The 19,629-nt window shown below is 38.9% G+C and overlaps 1 protein-coding gene across 2 annotated transcripts in view; it reads right to left on the bottom strand.

Moving 5' to 3' along the window:
• Positions 1–19,629, bottom strand: part of dock2 (dedicator of cytokinesis 2) — a 92,770-nt gene that overhangs the window by 48,104 nt on the left and 25,037 nt on the right. For both annotated transcript variants that reach the window (XM_085176050.1, XM_085176060.1), the window contains exon 25: positions 4,924–5,066. In XM_085176050.1, the coding sequence (XP_085032176.1) occupies positions 4,924–5,066 (143 nt within the window). The remainder of the gene's footprint in view (positions 1–4,923; positions 5,067–19,629) is intronic.

The following is a 19,629-nucleotide window of genomic DNA, read 5'->3' on the forward strand; positions in this document are numbered from 1 at the left end:
GTGGAGGGGAAAGAGAAGCACAGAGAGAGGGATATGGAGAAAAACACAGAGATACACAGGAGATTGTTAGATTTTCTCAGATCAAAACAAAAAAAAAAAAGAAAAAAAAAGAGATACACAGACAGATGCCGAGCAGCTCCTGCCCTTTTCAAACATTATTCACTCAGGCATAACTTTAGTACTACTTGTGGGGATACCCCAGAACTTCTTCTCTACAAAACTTAAGATTACTTGAGCATTTTATCTGTGTAGGTGTTCTGCCCTTGAATTAACTATGCTCAGCGTGAAAACAGCTAGAATTGCAGAGTACAAATCATGGCTATGGTTCTGAATGCACGGCGGACCAAACACTTAAAGAAAGAGAAAAAAAGATTTCTGAATATAAAAGTTTAAAGTCTTTTAACTTTTCTGAAATGCCTCACCAGGACATTTACTTAATCATCCTCAGTGAAGATGAATGAACTGCAAAAGGATTTTTGACACGTGAATGTAGACTTTTTCAGTGCAGACCTACTTTCCTATTCCTATATTTCCATTCCCTTTGAAGCCACTCCCCTGCCATGTTTCTTTTTCTTTTATCCTTCCAGAATTAAACAAAGGGGATAAAATGTTTTTAAGAGTCAATCTCTGTGCCCAGACCTGTTCAGGTCAGATGACTGTTTAAACCTTAGAGAAAGTCTGCAGGTTTAAATAACGAAAAGCTCAAAGCCTAAATAATAAACTGACTCGATTGAAAGTGTCACAGTAATGTCAGCTCTCCTTTAATTGGTCTTGTTCCTACTTTATTCGGTGGACTAACTGCAGCTGGACTTGCAGGGTCATTTCTGAGCTTGAAAAATAATATTACTTAACTTAAACACAGCCTTACAGTGAAAATTTTCCATCTATACATATTATCATAAAAGCACTTCAGATAGCACAAATTATTCAACTCTCAGTGTACATTTTACTTTATATACACTTCATGAAATATATACATTCTGGAGGGTGATTTTTAATGATGAGTGCAACCGCTACAGCTAAAAAAAAAAATGAAGTAGCAAAAACTGCAGTGCAACTCGAGGCTTTCTCCAAAAGGGAGTCAATCCCCATAGACTCTCAGTCAAACTTTGCAGCATTAAAAAGAATATTTACAGCGTGAAAAAAACATTTAAAAAAATCAGTTTGGGCCTCTGTGGATATTTCCTCCTTCACACCAACTCCGAGTGGGGTCATTTTTTAAAAACTCATCCACCTGGATAATTGAGTTAGGGGCGCGGTTGTGTTGATTGACAGACGTTCCTGACACATGCAGCTGGAGTCGAATGGCATTTGCTAACTCTCATTCACTAGTTCACGTGTGTGTGTGTGTGTGTGTGTATGCGTGTATAGCTTGCTGTGCTTTCCAGATTCTCCCATAAGCTTGCTTTAATGAGTGAAACGATGCCCATCTATTACTGTGTACAGAAAAAACCTTCAGACTGCAAGTTAAGAGAAATGCAATCCAAACAGGAAAAAGGCATCTCTTGAAAGCATATATTTATATGTAAAATATCTAATCTCATTATGGATCCAGTGCATGTGCACAGGGAAAAAAGAAAAACAGGGACACAAACAAGCACACTCTGCCACAGTAAAGGCGGTCAATGGACGCTGACTCAGACTTGCCTGGGGGTAGTAACTCACCAATGAAGCATCGGCTACATTCAGACACACCTTAGTACTAATACTGCAGGGTGCATCTGTGTGTGTGTGTTTTTAAGCCCTTGTTAGTCCCAGTGTGTGTGTGTGCGTCAGTTTGTTTGTGTATGTGTGTGTTTATTTTGTGTGTATATTCCTGTATGAGGCGTTCAGCAAAGCATGAAAAGAAGAGGGAGGGTACAAAAATAACAGAGGAAGGTAAAAAAATTAAATAAGTCAGGTTCAAAGTTTTATCAGTGCAGCTGTGTGCATGTGCAATGGTCTGATGGCAGCAGGGTCTGATGAGAATCAGGTAGATATGATTGTATCACATGAAATGCGTTGACTCACAGCCAGAGGACATAGACAAAATAAACAACTGTCTAAATGTGTGCATGTCATCTTGCATACTATTTCCATCTACCTCACACATACTCATATAGTAAAGCTGAGGCGCAGCTGTGGATCCTAAATAAGCTTAAATCTTTTTAGCTCACTGTAGGTATTTTGGTCCCCTGGAAAGGGTTTCTCAGAACAGGAAGCTGATAGATGAGAGTCACAAATGCTCCTTTCTTCTTCTAAAGTTTCATTTCTGTTTATCTCCAACTGTAGCCAGTTGGTTTATCTTCTCCCCGAGCAACTAGATATAAACTGAAAACACTGATTTGCCGTTATAGAACAGAAAAAAAGCAACATTATTATATACAAAAGTTACTTGTGAATACATTCAATGCAAACTCTTCTAGAGATATGAGCATATGTCTATCGTGACATCTTCTCTTCTAGCTCCACTCCTCAACCTGTATTTCTCCCCCTCTCTTTGGTTCGAAGACATCTGTTGTGTGACAATTTAATCAGGTACCACCCAGAGCGAGGAAGACAGAAGGGTGAAAAACAAAGGAGACAAGGAGCAGAAAAGTAGAGAGAAGGAGGCAAAACCCATCTCCTATCACCTCTTCCTCCTCTACTTCTGTTGTTTTTCTTAGATCTTGCACCTGTTTTCTGTCTCCTATGACTATTTTTTCATTGTAAAACACGGTTGCCACATTATCTATGAAATCACTGTGTGTTTAGTTGTTAATCCTCTGTTTTCATATTGTTTGTTCAGCCTCTCAGCATGCCCATAAACAGTGCTCAGCCTCAAACAATTACGTCATTCTATAGCAAACTTTTTTGTCCTTGTGTAGTTTGATGGAAAAAACGCTATGAGGCTGTGCGTCACTGGCTTTGTGATCCAGACAAGACCGCATTTCAACTTGTCATGTCCTTTCAACACTCTGTCACCACCTGCATTTGTTTTCATATCTCAACCACCGCAAATTCATCTCATCAAATTCACTCCACTCCACTTCATTCATTAACTCGCTCTCTTCTCTCACTATCTGTCTTCCACTGGCACATGCTTCATTAGCGCATCCAAATAAATAGAGCCAAAAAAGGCATACCTTCACTTCAAAGACTCAGCATGCTGTCAGCAACTTGCAGAAGCAATTAAAAGGCCTTGAGCTAGATGCTGGTGATCTATTTGTTTTACATTTATGTATGTGTGTGTGCGTCTGCGTGTTTATACAGTATTAGGTGTTGAACTAAAGAGCTAACTGCATTTTGTTTCAACATACAAACATGCAGCAACATGTGCGAACCAAAATCAAATAAATTCTAATTAGTCAAGGCTATAGCAGGGCGATATGACCAAAAATATTTATCACGATATACATTTGAAAATTTGCGATAACGATATAACTGACGATATAATTGACACTAGACAAAATACTTTACAACCCCATCAATGTATTTTCACTTAAACAAGCAGCTTTTTTATGTGCATTAAAGCTATATAAAAACGTAACAGTTTAACCAAAAGGCATTTCCAGTGGAAATTGGCCGACATATCCTCAGCATAACCATGTATAATATCCACAAAACTTAAAAAGAGGTTATACACACACAATACGGTAATATTATGTTGAAGCGCAGTACGTATCACTCCGCGAGGCGCCTGCCTACAATAGCCGTAATGCTCCGACAATCCATCAAGCGCTGCGGCTTCGTAGCTTAGCAAAGTCGTACTAAAACATTTGACAGATTTTCGAGCACCGTGTACCACATAAAATCGTTTCGAGGTCAGTAAACACAACCAGAATTCATACATAAGGCACACGGGATTATAAGGGGCACTGTCGATTTTTAGAAAAATCAAAGGATAGATTTTAAGTGTGCCGTATTTTCCAAACAAAACGGTAATAACGACGGCCCGCTAGCATGCTCTACCAAAAATAGTGCTTTGTTGTGTATCTGACGGACGAAAGCCAAACCAGTTCCACACCACTCAAGTTGCAGCATTTTTACAAACCAATTCTGGTTCATCTGTTTCATTTAACGATACGCTTTCGCTCTTCTCATTCTGCATATTCTATCGCGATATGTCATTTTCCTATCGTTGCCCAAAATTACACCGGTATTACCGTGAATGGTATGATATAGCCCAGCCCTAGTCAAGGCTAGCTTCATTGCATGAGAGGATGACTGGAGACAAAACAGCTTACGGTTTTTCTGTAGATTCAACTGGGATGAAACAGAGCTCCGGCCTAGTTTCAATTCATCCAATTAGATCCAGTAAAAAGAGACAAAGGAAATTTTGTCTAATTTGTGGACTGGATCATTTTTACACTCACATTTCTGCAAAGATGATGGAGGTAAGATAGACGAATTTTCCGACAAAATGATACCCCGTAGGTTCAGTGTCTCATCAGATTCTGCTGAACGGTCTGCTTGGCCTAAAACAATCTTTACTATAAATGAAGATTGCACATTTCTACTTGACCTTTCACCTTTTGATATATGTTTATTGTCTCTACATAAACTCTGGAGTTATTGATGGTTCCAAAGATTAGGTCAAGTCACTTGAGTGAAATGAGGATCTGATTTTTGTTTCCCACTGACATTTGATTGTATCTGTGGGAAACTGGGACTGCTGTTATGAAGGGTAATTATTGCTACAGCATATTCGCTACAATTACACAGAAATCATCAAAATGAAAGAAACAAGAAAACAGGGAAGCGAGTGGCAACCTAGAGAGATTGGACAGAAAAAGCTCTGTAATGGCTTGTGGCTGTGGGACTTGGCTGTATACGAAGTCACACAGAACAACAAGTGTGGGAAAAGACCAGCTGCATAAAGATTAAATGAACTGTACCCTTAATCCTCTCTACAAGTGAGAGATGAGATCAGCGTTTTATATAAATGGTTGCGTTGTGTCTCACCACATTGTTCCTGCTGAGGACCTCGAGGATGTTGTTGAGGAGCTCCAAACTGTTTTTCCTCTCGTCGTGTGGGCCGTCAGCCATTGTGACCAGTGCCCCACTCAGCTCCCGCAACATCAGGGGTAACAACACATCACGGCATTCTGTAGGAACAAAAGGCAAAGAGGATACGTTTCATAAGTAAGAGCACAACACTAAACACAGTGGCCAAAGACAGATAGTTTAAAGCAACAGAAAACATTAAGGAAAATCAGCATAATGCAGGATATGGCAGGAAGACTGTTTAAAATTTAGTCCTTTGGGGTTTTAAACTGTTTACATTTATATATATCAAAAGACAGACCATAAAAATTTACTTCAGTGTTATTCCTTTCTGAAAAACCAATCAAACACCTGTGGAGACTGCTGCAGCCACACACCAATGAGTAATGATGCCACTGGACCGTGGAGAAGAAATTCAAACCTCACACCAGACTGAACAGTGGAGTGATATCAATCAAGTGTCGATTTACAGTTCAATGCACTGCTTTGTTGGATACACAGTCAACACATCAATCACCGAACTATTATTTTCTCTTTCCCATTTTTCTGACGAATCCAAATCTTTGATTCCAAATACAATGGAATGAATTAAACACATTAAATTTACCAACATTTGAGCAGCAAGAGCGTTAAAACAGTCACTAGTCTTATAACAGTATGCACTCACATCTGTGCCTAATCATACATCTCTCGCAGCTCTTCTCTGGCAGTTGTCCAAAGTCATTTTGGGATTTATAGGGAACTACGAAAGTAGCAATGCATTGCAGTGGAAAGTGAAGTAAAAAGAAATGTGAATAAATAAAACAAGCTTTTACTACACTTAACAAAGCAGTAAACAACACATTTTCCTGAAATCTATTAGTCTAAGATTATTCAAGGATACAATTTTTCAGTAAACTTGGTGGGTTTTTGTCCTGCTAGAAAATACAAGTTTTCTGCCTTTTGATGTTTTAATGGTGAGGCCAATGGCAGGACCAAGAATGCTGTAACAGATAAATACAAGTACTGACTATTAAAGGATCAAACCAGTTATTTCCCATGAGCAACCAGCCACATTTTTCTATCAGGATTACACAGAAACTAAAAGACCAACATTCTTGAAACCTGACAGAAAGAAAGAAGAAAGGCCAAAGTGAGAAGACATGAAATTCTAGTGTGGATTTGGACCATGTTCTTTACAGACTGCTGCACAGCCTCTTTTAGACTAATAGAAGACAGACTTTAAAATGTAATTCCTGCTTTTCAATAAATTTGCAAAGATTTTACTGAATTAAATAGTAAGGTGATTCACCTTAAATTTCATTGCTATGCCTTGGAAATCTTGCTTTTACTACACACAGGTATGCAGATAAGAACCTTGTATGGAAATATATGGTCTACATTCAACTTCTTTTAAGCTCTCAGAGCTGCTATTGTGGAGTGCCTAGAGACCAACGGTAGCATTAAGCCTTTGTATTGTCAAGGGGGAAGCAACAGGAAAATGAACTTAATTTGGGATTTTCTCACTGTGAGACATGTTGCTGACCCTTGGCATTTAGTACCTAAATGAAGAAGTTCTGTAGCCTGAGCTTTACTTCACCATATGAATGACAGACCTAAAATTATTTAGAGGTCATGAGGCAAGTTTACCTGAAATAATTTGAAAAAGCAAAAAAAAAACAACAACCCAACTTTTATTATGCAAAAGCTATGAGGAGGAAGTAATGAGTCTCAAGTTCCTAAGTTGAATATGATAGTGTACCAAAGTGAACTGAAACCAATGATCCCTTCACAGGTATGAAAAAAGAACCATTTCCATTAATAATGAAATCCATCCATTTTATTACCTGCTTATTCTGCATAGGGTCACGAGGGGGGCTGATCTTATCTCAGCTGACAAAGGGCAAAAAGCAAGAGTTAAGGTGATAATGAAATGCCTGTCCATAATAGAAGCTGGACCCACACAGGTCATCAGCAGAAATGACTGGAAAGGTTCCTCTAAGGAGGGCATCCTTCAGGAATTCACCTCTAATACTTTTTGAAGCCAGTAAAAGTTAGGCAAACCACCTTGTAGTCAGAGTTAAATAAATGTTTAACCATTAATTGCCGGTATTTAAGAAAACTGCCACCCTACAGGAATCTAACATTAACTGATCCTATCTATTTTTCTGCTTAAATACTTTGACCTCACCCTTTCTTGTCTTTTCTGCATCCATCTTTTTGCCCCCCACCACCTCCACTCCATCCCTCTCTTTGTAGCTGCAGGTAGACAGAGCCCATTAAAAGCTCATTTGGGCTGATGCTCGTTAGTTCCATTAATAACTGAGCTAAGCCTTATAGGCCTGCTGAGTGGATCCTCATCCCAACACTCACTTTATCACACAAACATGAAGAGAGGAAGGGGAATCAAAAAGGGAAAATGCATGCATCACCGAATGCCCTCAATGACTCAAAGATGGAGGGAGGAGACTCCAGCCAAGAGTATTGTTGCTGTGCATCACTATATTCAAATGTGCCAAAACATTTAATATTTAAATCAGTGAATATGTAAAAATATCTGAACAAATAGATTTAATTTTTGAATCTGAAAGGAGATCTGCAGCTGTGTAAAGCATTTAATGAATAAATGAATAACATTTGCACAAATAATTTCCAGTGTGTGAGTGCATTAAGACAATCTGCATATAGGTTTGGAGATGCAGAGCAGAGTTTTGCAGTTACAAATCAGTCTGTTTGTGGCTAAAAGAGTTCAGAAAAAGCTTGTGTCACAAAAAATGAAACAGGATGGCCTAACGGCTTGTGTTGGCTTTTAGAAAGGTGGAGGATGGTGGTTTAGATTCTGTGAGCATTGCGTTTTAGCAACCCTGCTAAATCTGTTTAATCCATCAAAGCAGAAACTCATCATCTTTGTCCTTTCAGACAGCGAAAACAATGAGTTGTGTTTTATAGCAGAAAGGTTGTGTGATCTGGCTTGGGAATTAATCCATCTGCCTTCTGGCTTGGATCTAACATTAAACCAGTGGACCTGTGCACTTTACTCCCTGGTGAAATAACCCCAAAGCCACCTGCTGCTTTATTGATCTAACAAATGAACCAAGTTGATATTTTGGGTGAAACATGTTCTCAGGAGAGAACGTGAAATGGCGAGAAGATGAGGTGGGAGGCGTTCATAGAGTAACCTGTGTTGCATTACATCATATGCTTTTTGTTTTACTTTGACATGTCCCATTATGGAAACACAACCAACACAGCAAGTTTTGAGGCGTAAGCCAACCCTGACCCAGTGCTGTGAAGGACAAAGGAAGTGACTAACTCGATTTAGTGCACACTGAGTAGTTTTGTATAGTATGCTGGCTTTTTATTTGTACATTATATATTTTTCTATTTTTATTTTTCTAATATATCTGTAATTTATTCTGTTCTAAATAATTAATTAACCTTGCCCTTGTGCTGCAGTAATTTACCCAGAATTTGAGCAGTGCGTAACTAATAAAGTCTATCTCTGTTTAAATAACATACTTGTAGCCAAAAAAAAGATGGTGCAGTGATTAATACTGTCACACAGGAAAAAGGTTCTGGGTTCAAATCTTGGAGTTTGCATGCTCTCCCTGTGGTTTGTCTGGGTGGTCTGGTTTCCTCTCAGAGTCCAAAGACATGCAATGCAAGCTCGGTTAACTGTTGATTCCAAGTTAACAGTCTTGGATGTGATGTGATGTAGATAAAGTGGTAAGTGTTGTTTTTAGTGTAGAGTGCTTGGATTGTATCTATTATTATAGGATATACTGTACAATATAAAGTGCCTAGAGACGACTGTTGTTGTGTTTTGGCGCTATATAAATAAAATTGAATTGTATTGAATTGAACTGAGTGGCCAATAAGAACATAAAAGCACTGCACAGTCAATTTTCAGTGTAGTTTAAAGCAAATACAAAAGCTGGAAAAAAGGAGTAAAAGACAGAGTCAGGCTGAAAAGCTTCACAAATTTGAAAAAGTTAGACTGAAAATCACTATTCTTAAGTTCAGTTCAGTCTATAACTACTACTACTACTAAGCACTTGTGAACATCTTAAGTTCTGTATATAACACTTTATATTCAGCCAAGTATTTTAAAATTTACTCCAAGCTGAAAAGAAATATAGCCTTTTGAAATAAGATGGTTCTTTTTGATACACCCTGAACAAAATCTGCAAAACCTATGCTGAGCTTGTGTATGTAGAGCCATTTCAGTCAGCAGCTATGTCCCATCTTAAAATTCATAAAACTGATAAATAAGAGTACCATAATAGCTTGCTCTTCTGTGGCATCCTTTGATAGATCTGTGAGTGACAATTGTCTGTTTTTATTTTACTTTCTTTTCAAATCACGTATAGAACTTTTTAATGCAAGCATATAAATGAAGTACACGCTGCCTTAGTTATGGTCCTTCAGACTGTGTGCCTGATGGTCTTCAATCAGCGATGCAGAGCAGTGCCTTTAACTTTGCAGGTATTTCTTTTTTACCTTGCTTGGCCTGGAATAACATCAGGAATGTTAATATCTGCTGCCTCTGTCTGAACGGCAGCTCTCTCAGAGACTTCTTTGAACTACATTTTGGTCCTTGGGGCCTCCAGTCTTGTAAGAACATCAGTGACCATGGGGTGCAGCTCCAGGTCTAGGCCATCCTTTAACAGGGCATTTAAAATAATGGCTATTTACTGTTAAAAAAAGACACTTTGTCTAGGTTTCTGACCTTACACTCTGACCCTGAAGGAAAACGTTTGTCTTGATACCTACAAAACCTTCCTTTTATGCAAATGAGGCTCAGATTGGTGGTACAATCAAACATCATGGACCATTCCTGTCTTCCTTCTAAGTTTTATTTAAGCTACTTGATATTTTTAATGGATAAAGTTTCCAAAACCCCAAAGGCCTCAAGAGTCTATGACTATGACTTTTCCTTTTTTGTCATTTGTCTTCTATTATCATTGGTCTTAGAGTACTTTTCTACCATAATACAGTTTCTAATGCAAAGTGTCTTAATTCAGTTTATTCCACTTCAAACTGTAGCTCTGTCACTACTGTTTGTAATCAATTAATTATAAACCAATCATCCAGTCTGTCTTGTTGCCAGCTCTGTATTTCATTTAATCAATAGAAATACAGTACTGTGCAATTCTGAGCCTTTAGGGACTGTAAGTACATTGTTACATCTTTGTAGCTATCACAATGCGTTTAACTGCTCCCAAATCCATTTTGCTGTATGACAACAACTCTAAACATATTGTCGAAGCTGATGGGAACTGTCGTCAAACACACAAGAAGGACAATGGGTTCCGTAACAGATGCTATGCCTCATCTCAGCAACATGTAGTCAGTCTTGGATTACGCAATACAAAAGCATATAAGACAACTCAAACCCACAGAACAACAGCGGTGGGTTTTCTTGAAACAAACTACTTGCTACCTAAAAAACTGTGTCCAACTTGGGAAAACTGGTGGAAGTAAATAAAAAAAATATGTTAGGAATGAGGAAGAAAAGGCAAAAGAGAAAGAGAGAGAAAAAAACGTTGATTTCGTACTGAATCAGCGAGACTACAATGACTAAAACTAACATTGGTAAATGCAACAATGCTTGCACTTTAAAAACACACCTGTTATTTTACATTCAAGTGTCCTGTATGATTTAGTCGCATGTTGTAGCCTACAGTCCAACAACGCAATAAATCAATTCAGCCATGCTGTGAAAGAGAACTTTGCCAACAGGCACTGACAAACAAATGGAAATCAGGGTATTGCGGCAAACACAGAGATGAATTTTAACCTTTTTCTAGCTTATTCATTCCTGTTTCCTGTATGATTTCCTGCATGTTGTAAGTTGTAGCCTACAGTGCAACAATGCAATAAATCAGTTCCACCATGCTGTGGACGAGAGTCTCGCCAGCAGACACTGACAAACAAATGGAAATCAGGGTCTTGCAGCAAACATTGACATGAATTTTAACCTTTTTTTAGCCATCACACAAACCCATACACACAGGTGCTGCAGCACGACACGCAACATATTCCAAGCACACACCAGCACAGCTTCAAGTACTCATCTATATTCAATTCAATATTTCTATTTATTCTAGCTGTAATCTCAGGCTTTGATTATTTAATACCAATGGATGCCTGTGTGCCCAAGTGTGAATTGTCCTTTGTATGTATGGTTTGGTCCTTCACCACTATTGATGTGTAAGCGCTTGAATGTCTTTGTGCCTGTGTGAAAGGGTGGTTATGTGTTCGCATTACCAAGTTCGTGAGAGCATACAAGCACCAGTGCTGGCATGCCACCACACGGAAAGCAGCTTTGATGGCTCAGCAGCCAGCTCATCCTTTCTCTTTTCCATTTTTCTCATTTGACAGTCAAACACAATAAACTATCGCACATGATAATGAGATGCCGTATAAGTTTCCAAGAGGCATGTAAATCAGAATTTCCCTTCTCCTACTCTCGATCCTCTTTTTCTTTCCTCCTCTGGTTGTTGTACTGTGCTTGCAGGAAGATAGAGCGATAGAAAAGACGATAATGAGGTTTGGGGGCCCAACGACAAGTAAATCTTGCGAGCTGATAGGGGGCTGGGACGCGGCCAACTGTGTTCTCGCTTGGTGATGACTAAATGTCTCTCTCGTGTCACTATGGGTGTTTCCTCTCATCCACTCTCCCTCCATCCTTCATTTGTATTCCACCCCCCTTCATCACTTTTCTTCTACTCCGTCTTTAAACCCCATTTTGAATTTACAGCTGTACATTTTCGTTGAGCGTATTTACGCTGTGCCTGCCTGTCCACACTTCCCTGTTTTTAATTACTGCCTCAATACACTGCGTTAGTAAAATATATTTGACGTGCATGATTTAAAAAAGCTTTAAAAAAAATCTATCTCAAAATGGTTTAGTAGGACAGAATTTAAAAAAAAGAGGTGCTTAAGATTGCCTTGACTGTGTGAATGACTGCTCTCCCAAAATTACAGGCCAATAAGTTACAGATGATGAAGCACACTAGTGAGTGATGGTGATACACAGTGGTGAAGATGCCTGCAACTACAATTTTTTACTGTGATTTGTGCTATAAGGTTGATATAAATTGCCCCAGAAAAAATGCTGTCAGAAAAACCAAAGTGCACAATCTCTCAGTAAAAGGGGTTTTCTGGAATATAATGACTATTCTTCAGGGTTTTCTCCAATTATACAGAACATATACACATAAAGATATCCCACTATAGCAAAAAAGCCTTATTACACCAAGTATATGTTGGTATTTGCTGATTTGTCCAAAAAGAAATGGGCATTTTTGTCATGTTTACCTGAAAAACAAAAACTGGCACCAAGTACAAGGGTGCCATATACTAGATATTATCAGTTAATGCTTTGCGTGCTGTTTTGGGTTGCTGCTTTTATTTATTTATCCCTCTATTTCACACAGTCTGTTATTTTTCTTGTTCTTTCCACCTGTCTTAGTCACCCTCTATGAGTCACAGACTAATTGCCACCACTCAACTCTGCCTTCCTCCTCTGTTCCATGTTCGATGTGACTACAAAATTGACTGACCAATTACTCTCTTGGTAGCATTAGTTGCCACACCATTTTGATCAATTTAACCAAAACAGATCAATGTAGATGAATGCCTTGTGGTCAACCACCTCACTGCTTTGACTGATGGGCAGATTTATTCCCAGTGCCCTCTAATCAGAGAGTAATACATCACAAAGCTGCTGGCTCGAGCTAAGCCTATATCTGATCTTGGTTTTTAAATCCTGCTTTGTATTTGTTCAGATTATATTATAGTTTATCCAATTTACTCTAACGTTGCAATTCTTTGTCATAGTATCTTCAATGGCATCCACTTCTGCAGTTATCACTGATGCTATACAATAGCCCACAACTTCAATAGGGATCATTCAGCCTTAAATACTCCCAGAAACCTTCGAAATTTGGAAGGTTAGCAGTAAAGTGGAAACCCAATGATTTACAATACAATACTGCTCTGTCAGGTTCTCATCTGTAGTTAACAGTAACGCATGCTCACACAATGAATTATTAGTGTTCACAGAGTGTGTCCCTCTCCTGCCCTTGTATGCATTCAGTTTCCACTGAGATTATCCCACAGACATAAGCATCAGAATATAAATGAGGCAGAGGGAGCCCTTGAGACAGAGGCATTTCCCAAAATGATTGAACTCCTTTCATTTTGCTCCATTAAATGTCATCCATCCCTTTTTTCCATGAGTCTCATTCACAAATTACCAACCGACAGCAGCTACCTCTTTCCCTGTCATTAACCTTTTGAACCATCGACCCAAGGCTCTACAATGACCACAGCTATTCTGGGTCAGCGTGTATAACAACAGTCAAAAATGGCTTGGCAGATGGCTCCTGCTCTCAAAAAGCCCAACACACATATTTATCCACACGCAGGCCACTCCTTCAGTTTACAAATCCAGTTTACATTGCTAATTCTCTACAGGCTTGACCGTCAGTCTTCACTGCTTGGTTGCGGGCATTATCGCATTGCATTTAAAGTAAGCCGTGACACGAGACTTAATGTGATGTAGCAAAAGCTAATTTAATGTAACGCAGCATAAAATAATGCGTTAGAGCATGATACAGGAGAAGAGAAGAGAAGAGAAGAGAAGAGAAGAGAAGAGAAGAGAAATGCTGCAAACAAACACTTCATCTCATAAGAAGCAGAACTGAGAACAGTGCTTAGAGACAGCCTGAGGGGACGGCAATATGACTATTATGTTTACTAATATATCTATGTAACTACAGATAAAGCATATGGAATCATTGGGGATTACTGGACCACCAAGCAAACGGTTTAAAAAAAAAAAAAATCAGTGCACTCACACACCTTAAGCTGCTGTAAGCCTGTGAAATTTAAACATTTAAGCTCAAACAGCTGTTTTGATAATGAAAGAAACACAGCTTTTTCTGGTGCATTCAAACACCGGCTCACTTGCAGGTTAATCCTGTTACGTATATCTTATATAATCTTTTCACTACTGCTTTTAAATAAGACAGAGTTGTAGCCAGATCCTTCTTGGTCCCCTGACAACTTTGTCACTCAAACCGCTCTTAGAAACCAGAAGTATGAAACCACATTCAGTTATAACTGAGGCCTAATGTGACCTGTCCTTAATGCTGATTGACAGAGAGTGTAGGAACAACTGAGATCACTCAGCACTGATTAAACCCTGACGATAATAACTGTACAGTACATCAGTCTTCCATATTCATCAAGCTCTGACATGCATCCGTTAAGTAATCACAGCGGGAGAAATATAGACACGGGTGTGAACATTGCCAACAATACTGTATAATGCATGGCAGTATAATACAAGCAATTTATGTAATGAGATCCCTGCCATTTGTAGAGATTGATACATTAAAATTAAAGAATGTATCATTTTAGGCACCATAGCACAGACAGCTTTCTGATTTTTTGCACTATGGGTTATTTTTACACCCAGCTGTAACTGTTCTTCGCAGATGGCCATTACATTCAAATATATGGGCTTAATTTAATCTGTTTAATATATACTACAATATGAATGACATAACTTGTTTCAAGCTGTGCAGACAGAAGATGGAGAAAGCTGGAGAAATGAAGGTTTGGCTGACAAAAAACATGAAGGTTAGTGGATGGAATAAAGGACTTTGACCAGCTTTGGGAAATGAGTGGGCAAACAAAATGACAGACTCATCCCCCTGTCCCTCTGCTCTTTGCTCTCCCTGATCTCTCATTGTTTTTTTTTCCTTTATCAGTGCTGATGCTCTCAATCTGTCACAGCGATTGCCTCATGGCATAATAATTTGACTAAATTGAGCCATAATGCGCCTTGTAAATTTAATTTTGTCTCAAAACCAGATTAACCCATATGACAGGATGCACATGTCTATCTATGCGCGTCTGCCAGCACGGATATGTGCGCATTGTGCATGTTTGTGTGTGGATACACTATGTGCTTGCCAAGACCCTTAATCCCAGGAGCGTATGCTGAATAAATCAGAGGAGTATTTCTGAGTGGGAGAAAAAAAAAATCCCGATCCCTTCAAACACTGCCCATAGATTCAAAGAGTTAAGCACACATGGACAGACAACATCAGCAAGTTGAACACAATCGCACAACTAGATCTACACTAGGGCTGGGTATCGTCACTGATTTCTAGAATCGATTCAATTCCGATTCACAAGATCCAGAATCGATTCGATCCACGATTCGATTTAATTCGATTCGATTCGATTCACTTCGATTTGAATATGGGAAATTTTGACAGTCAGAAATATTATAATTCAGATCAGTACATTTACATATTTTTGTATCATAAAAAGGAAGCTGACACACGCAAGACTTTATCAAAGGTGTGAGCATCACAGCAGATGCCTTTGTGTCAAAGTAGCTGAAGATAAAACACAGAAACACATGAAGGTGATTTTTCCTGGCCTGGGATTTTATAAAAATATTCTGCAGTACATCAAAAACGAAAGAAAACCATTAATCAACATATGAACATTACCTCTGAAGTTACAGCGGTTTTATTAGAGACACGGCTAAGCATTTTGCATTTTGCATAATTTTAAAAAGTTTACATTTGTTCAGCATTGAACGGCAGAAATTAGGTTTTCTTTTCGGAAGTATATAAAACGGAAAGAAAAAAAAAGTCGGCCGATAGCGCTGTAAACAAAGGTAGACTTGTGCATAACAAGCAAGCGAATAATGCAGAAAACCATACAGAGAGAGAGAGAGCTGTGCATCATGGTAGAAGCAAAACAGTAAAAGTAAGAGTGAATACATGACGATGTTTATGTGAAGTGTAGTTTGGATCTTCTTTTGCTGCTGGTTCGGTCAATATTGTTTGGAGAGACATCAAACTAACAGCTTTACAATCAGCGCATAAAGGGCGTGAACACAAAGCGCGGACCCGCCGACAGATCAGAATCAGCAGGCTGTCGGCTTTCAGCCCCGACTGTGAGAAATTCGACATCTGATTCTGATCTGCGGGCTGCGCTGTGTGTTTAAGTCTTTGTGCAGAATCCGTGTTCCTGCTCTCATTTACTATTTTAGCTGTTTGGTGGTTGTTGAAGTTTTGTGAGATTTCACCTGAGATTCTGGCATTTCGGGCAAAATAAATTTATATTAAAAAATCGATTCAGGATTTTAATGAATCGATTTTACGTAATCCAAGCCAGAATCGATTTTAATCGATAAATCGATTATAAAAACCCACCCCTAATCTACACACAAGTATGCGTGTTCATTTACAACCAGGACTGGAGAAAAATTAATACATGTGACCATCTGACTGGTCTTCATCATAAATAATGCACTCTGCTGGATGCTTTATTTCTGCATTTAGCATAATAAGTGCAGAATACAAATAGTGCAGATCAATTGTTTCTCTGTTATAACAATGAATCTTCATAATAAATCTTCTACTTGTGTAAAGCTTGTGTTTTTTCCATGAAGTGCTCCCACGTTTGTAAGAAGAATCCATTTGTGGGTTGAACAGCAGAGTAGAGTATGTGGGTTGTGCCCATGATAAACTTGCCAAATCTTCCTTGCCAATGCCAAACAGCTTATTCTGTGACCAGCACAAGCGCATTGGCTGACTTGCGACAGATGAAGAATGGGATACCATCCCACTGCAGTGTGCACTGGTGACCAGCATGATGGAGAGGTGCCAGGCTGTTGTTGCCATCTATGCTTCTTCCAAGGGCTATTGGGGTCCCCCGTTTGTTAAATTAATAAACTGTTATATTTTCAATATTGTTTCTTCAGACTTCAATCATCCGACTGAATAAACAACACCAAACCAGAGTCCTGTCTGGTGGGTCTGCTGCTCAACCCACAAAATGCATTTTTTTTTACCAGTGTGGGACCATTTAAGGGAAAATAAACAACAGTATAAGGCTTATTACCAAGAAACATTTTACAGCAAATAAATCATTGACCAAACACAAATTTCCTTTCTTTTTGTGCTAAATTTAAAGAATACTTGCATTCCAGATTTTATGTTTTATAGTCAAATAAGGACTAACAATACAATATATAGTAAAAAATAATAATAATAATAAAAAAATAAATAAACCTCATCAGACTGGTCATTTCCACTAAGTGTCAAACATGAACAAGAACTGATCTCCTGTCACATTCATACACTCACACACCCACCATCCTTTCCCATCATCTGACCACTCTTACACTGAAGTGGTGTCAGCAGTGTGACATTTTTCCCTGGAGAGTGAGGTAGGTAGGTTTGCTCAGACAGTTGGGATTATTAAATATGTATTGCAGCACAGTGATAGGACACCACAGGCCATTAGGTATTATAAATATATAATTCAGCTCAGCTACATATTTCAGCGTCCTGGATAAATGGCACACTAGCATACAAGCCTCCTTATTAGCATCTCAATGCTAAAATGCATCTCAATTAGACTGAGTGTCAGGTCTCATTTGGTGAGGCAGGGATCGAGATGGAAAGGGCCAGTGTATAAATGACATAATAAATGAAAGCGTTGTGCCAAAATATGGAGGAAAAGAAAGCAGCAGAGGAAAAAGTGACCAACAGTTTGCAGATTTGCTGATAGATTGATTGCGAGCTGGGCTTAAACTTTAATCATTTCTGGACTGTTTAATAGCAACGCAAGTGAAGTTACTGGTCTCACTAACTCTTTTTTCATTTTTATACTCTCCTAAACCCATTTTTTTCTCCTCTTGACACTACCATTCAACGGTGCGCTTAACTCTTTTTTTTCAACAAGCCATATCTCCTCCCTATTCCTCTGTCATCCATCTTTACCATTCTTTAGCTATCCTTCTCTGCCTGACCATCCTTTAGCAATAATCATGTCACCCTCTATCCTTTCTTTCTAGTCAGCTTGTTAAATGCTCCTCTTTCAGCCCTGCTCCTTGAAAAATCTCTTCCTCGACCTTTCCTTTTAACTAGCCTCTCCACTACCTCTGCCTAAGTGCATCTCAACGTCGTCCAGCTAAACAGACATTTGCAGTTTAGAAAACATGGCAGTAATTAGAGAACTTTGTATGGCACAATTGATAGTATTTTGTCCCTCAAAAACTTAGCTCTTTTTCTCTGTATCACATTTTCTGTTTTCCTCCCCATCATGCCCCTACACTGCCTTTGCTTTCACTTTGATCGCTTGTGTGACTCTGAGCATGTTGACAGCAAGCCAGAGGGCCAAACCTGTCACATCATCCCCTGTGGAATCAATCATCTAACCCAGGATCAATACCAAAGAACCATATCCTCAACTGAATACCGACTCAGCTGACAGCAACGGACTATTCAAAAACAACATTCAAAGCAGTCCACACAACCACTTAGCATACACCACTGCACAAACACAGATTCGCAAACACACTCACACTCAGACACAGTCTCAGCTACTCTGAAACCAATGCATACAAATATATTTGCAGGTTGTGTATGAGAATGCTTCAGAGATGCTTCACAGGGAGCAATGTTCGTGATTCAAATACGTCTTTCCCAGCATGTCATCTAGCTTTTCTCAGTGTCACTAAGACTGATATCAGTTTCAAACTCACTCACTCACTGTCTGCCTCCAATTAATCAGTTTTTACTGCAGAGGTTTGATTATGGACCCATTTATTGAGTCTATATTATACAGCAGCACAACATAGGATCACTCTATCCATCATCGAGCAGACCTCTGTAGGGGAATTTACCACTTATCAGCCCACTACAAGCGAATTAGACAGACATAATAGGGCTGAGCAGAGGCAGGGGGTTGAATGAGGCTGGTGCACAGTATGCGATCATCGATGTGTGGTGCACTTTAAAGGAACAATACTGATAAAATGATGTGTCCCCGGTAGGCATTTAAAATCTGGTGAAAATCATTTACGAATAGAGAAGGACTTGGGTAAAAAGTGACACATTAATGACAGTGACACTGCAGAGTTCTGCAAGGGCTTCCAGTTTTATCAGCTACAAACATACAATATCACTTTTCCTTTAGCAGACAGCTGACATCGTCCGTGACATTAATATGTCTAGGACTCATCTTTCTCTCTATTCAGCACCAACACCTAGTGAGCTGTGAACAGTCAACTCATTTCAGTTTGCACTATAGCTTTTGGACATGGGATGTTCATTGGAATGTCAAAACCCAAATCTCCTCACATCGCACACCAGCCTCAAGACATTTTAATCTCTGTGAGACTTACTTGAAGTGACCTTTGCCATCAGTGTATAAATACAAAAATCGGTGCCACTTGTGCTGATTGTAATAAGATGGTATCTGACTCGTGTCCATTGCGCTGATTGCAATGTTAGTGTAGGTGAGCTTAGCAGGACTAAAATCATATGTTATAATATCAGCATCAAACAGCTACGTCGTTTCTTTGATCTCAACAGAAAATAGGCCCCACAGAGAAGACTACCTGACAAGCTAAACACAAAAATAAATCCTGACTAAGGCAACTGACAATTTTAAGTTAGGCTTATTCTTTCATTTTGAAATCTATTGACAAAGAAATTCACAAGAGAATCGGGCAACTATGAAAAATTCATTAAACTGTCAGTTTGATGTAACTAAAAGATGGCTTCATCAGAACATGTGTCTTTATTGCAGTAAACCGAATAAATGCTCACAAACCCATTATGTCCTTTACCGTTTGGC

Source organism: Neolamprologus multifasciatus, chromosome 2 (assembly GCF_963576455.1).
Source record: "Neolamprologus multifasciatus chromosome 2, fNeoMul1.2, whole genome shotgun sequence".
In the NCBI taxonomy this organism is placed as follows: domain Eukaryota; kingdom Metazoa; phylum Chordata; class Actinopteri; order Cichliformes; family Cichlidae; genus Neolamprologus; species Neolamprologus multifasciatus.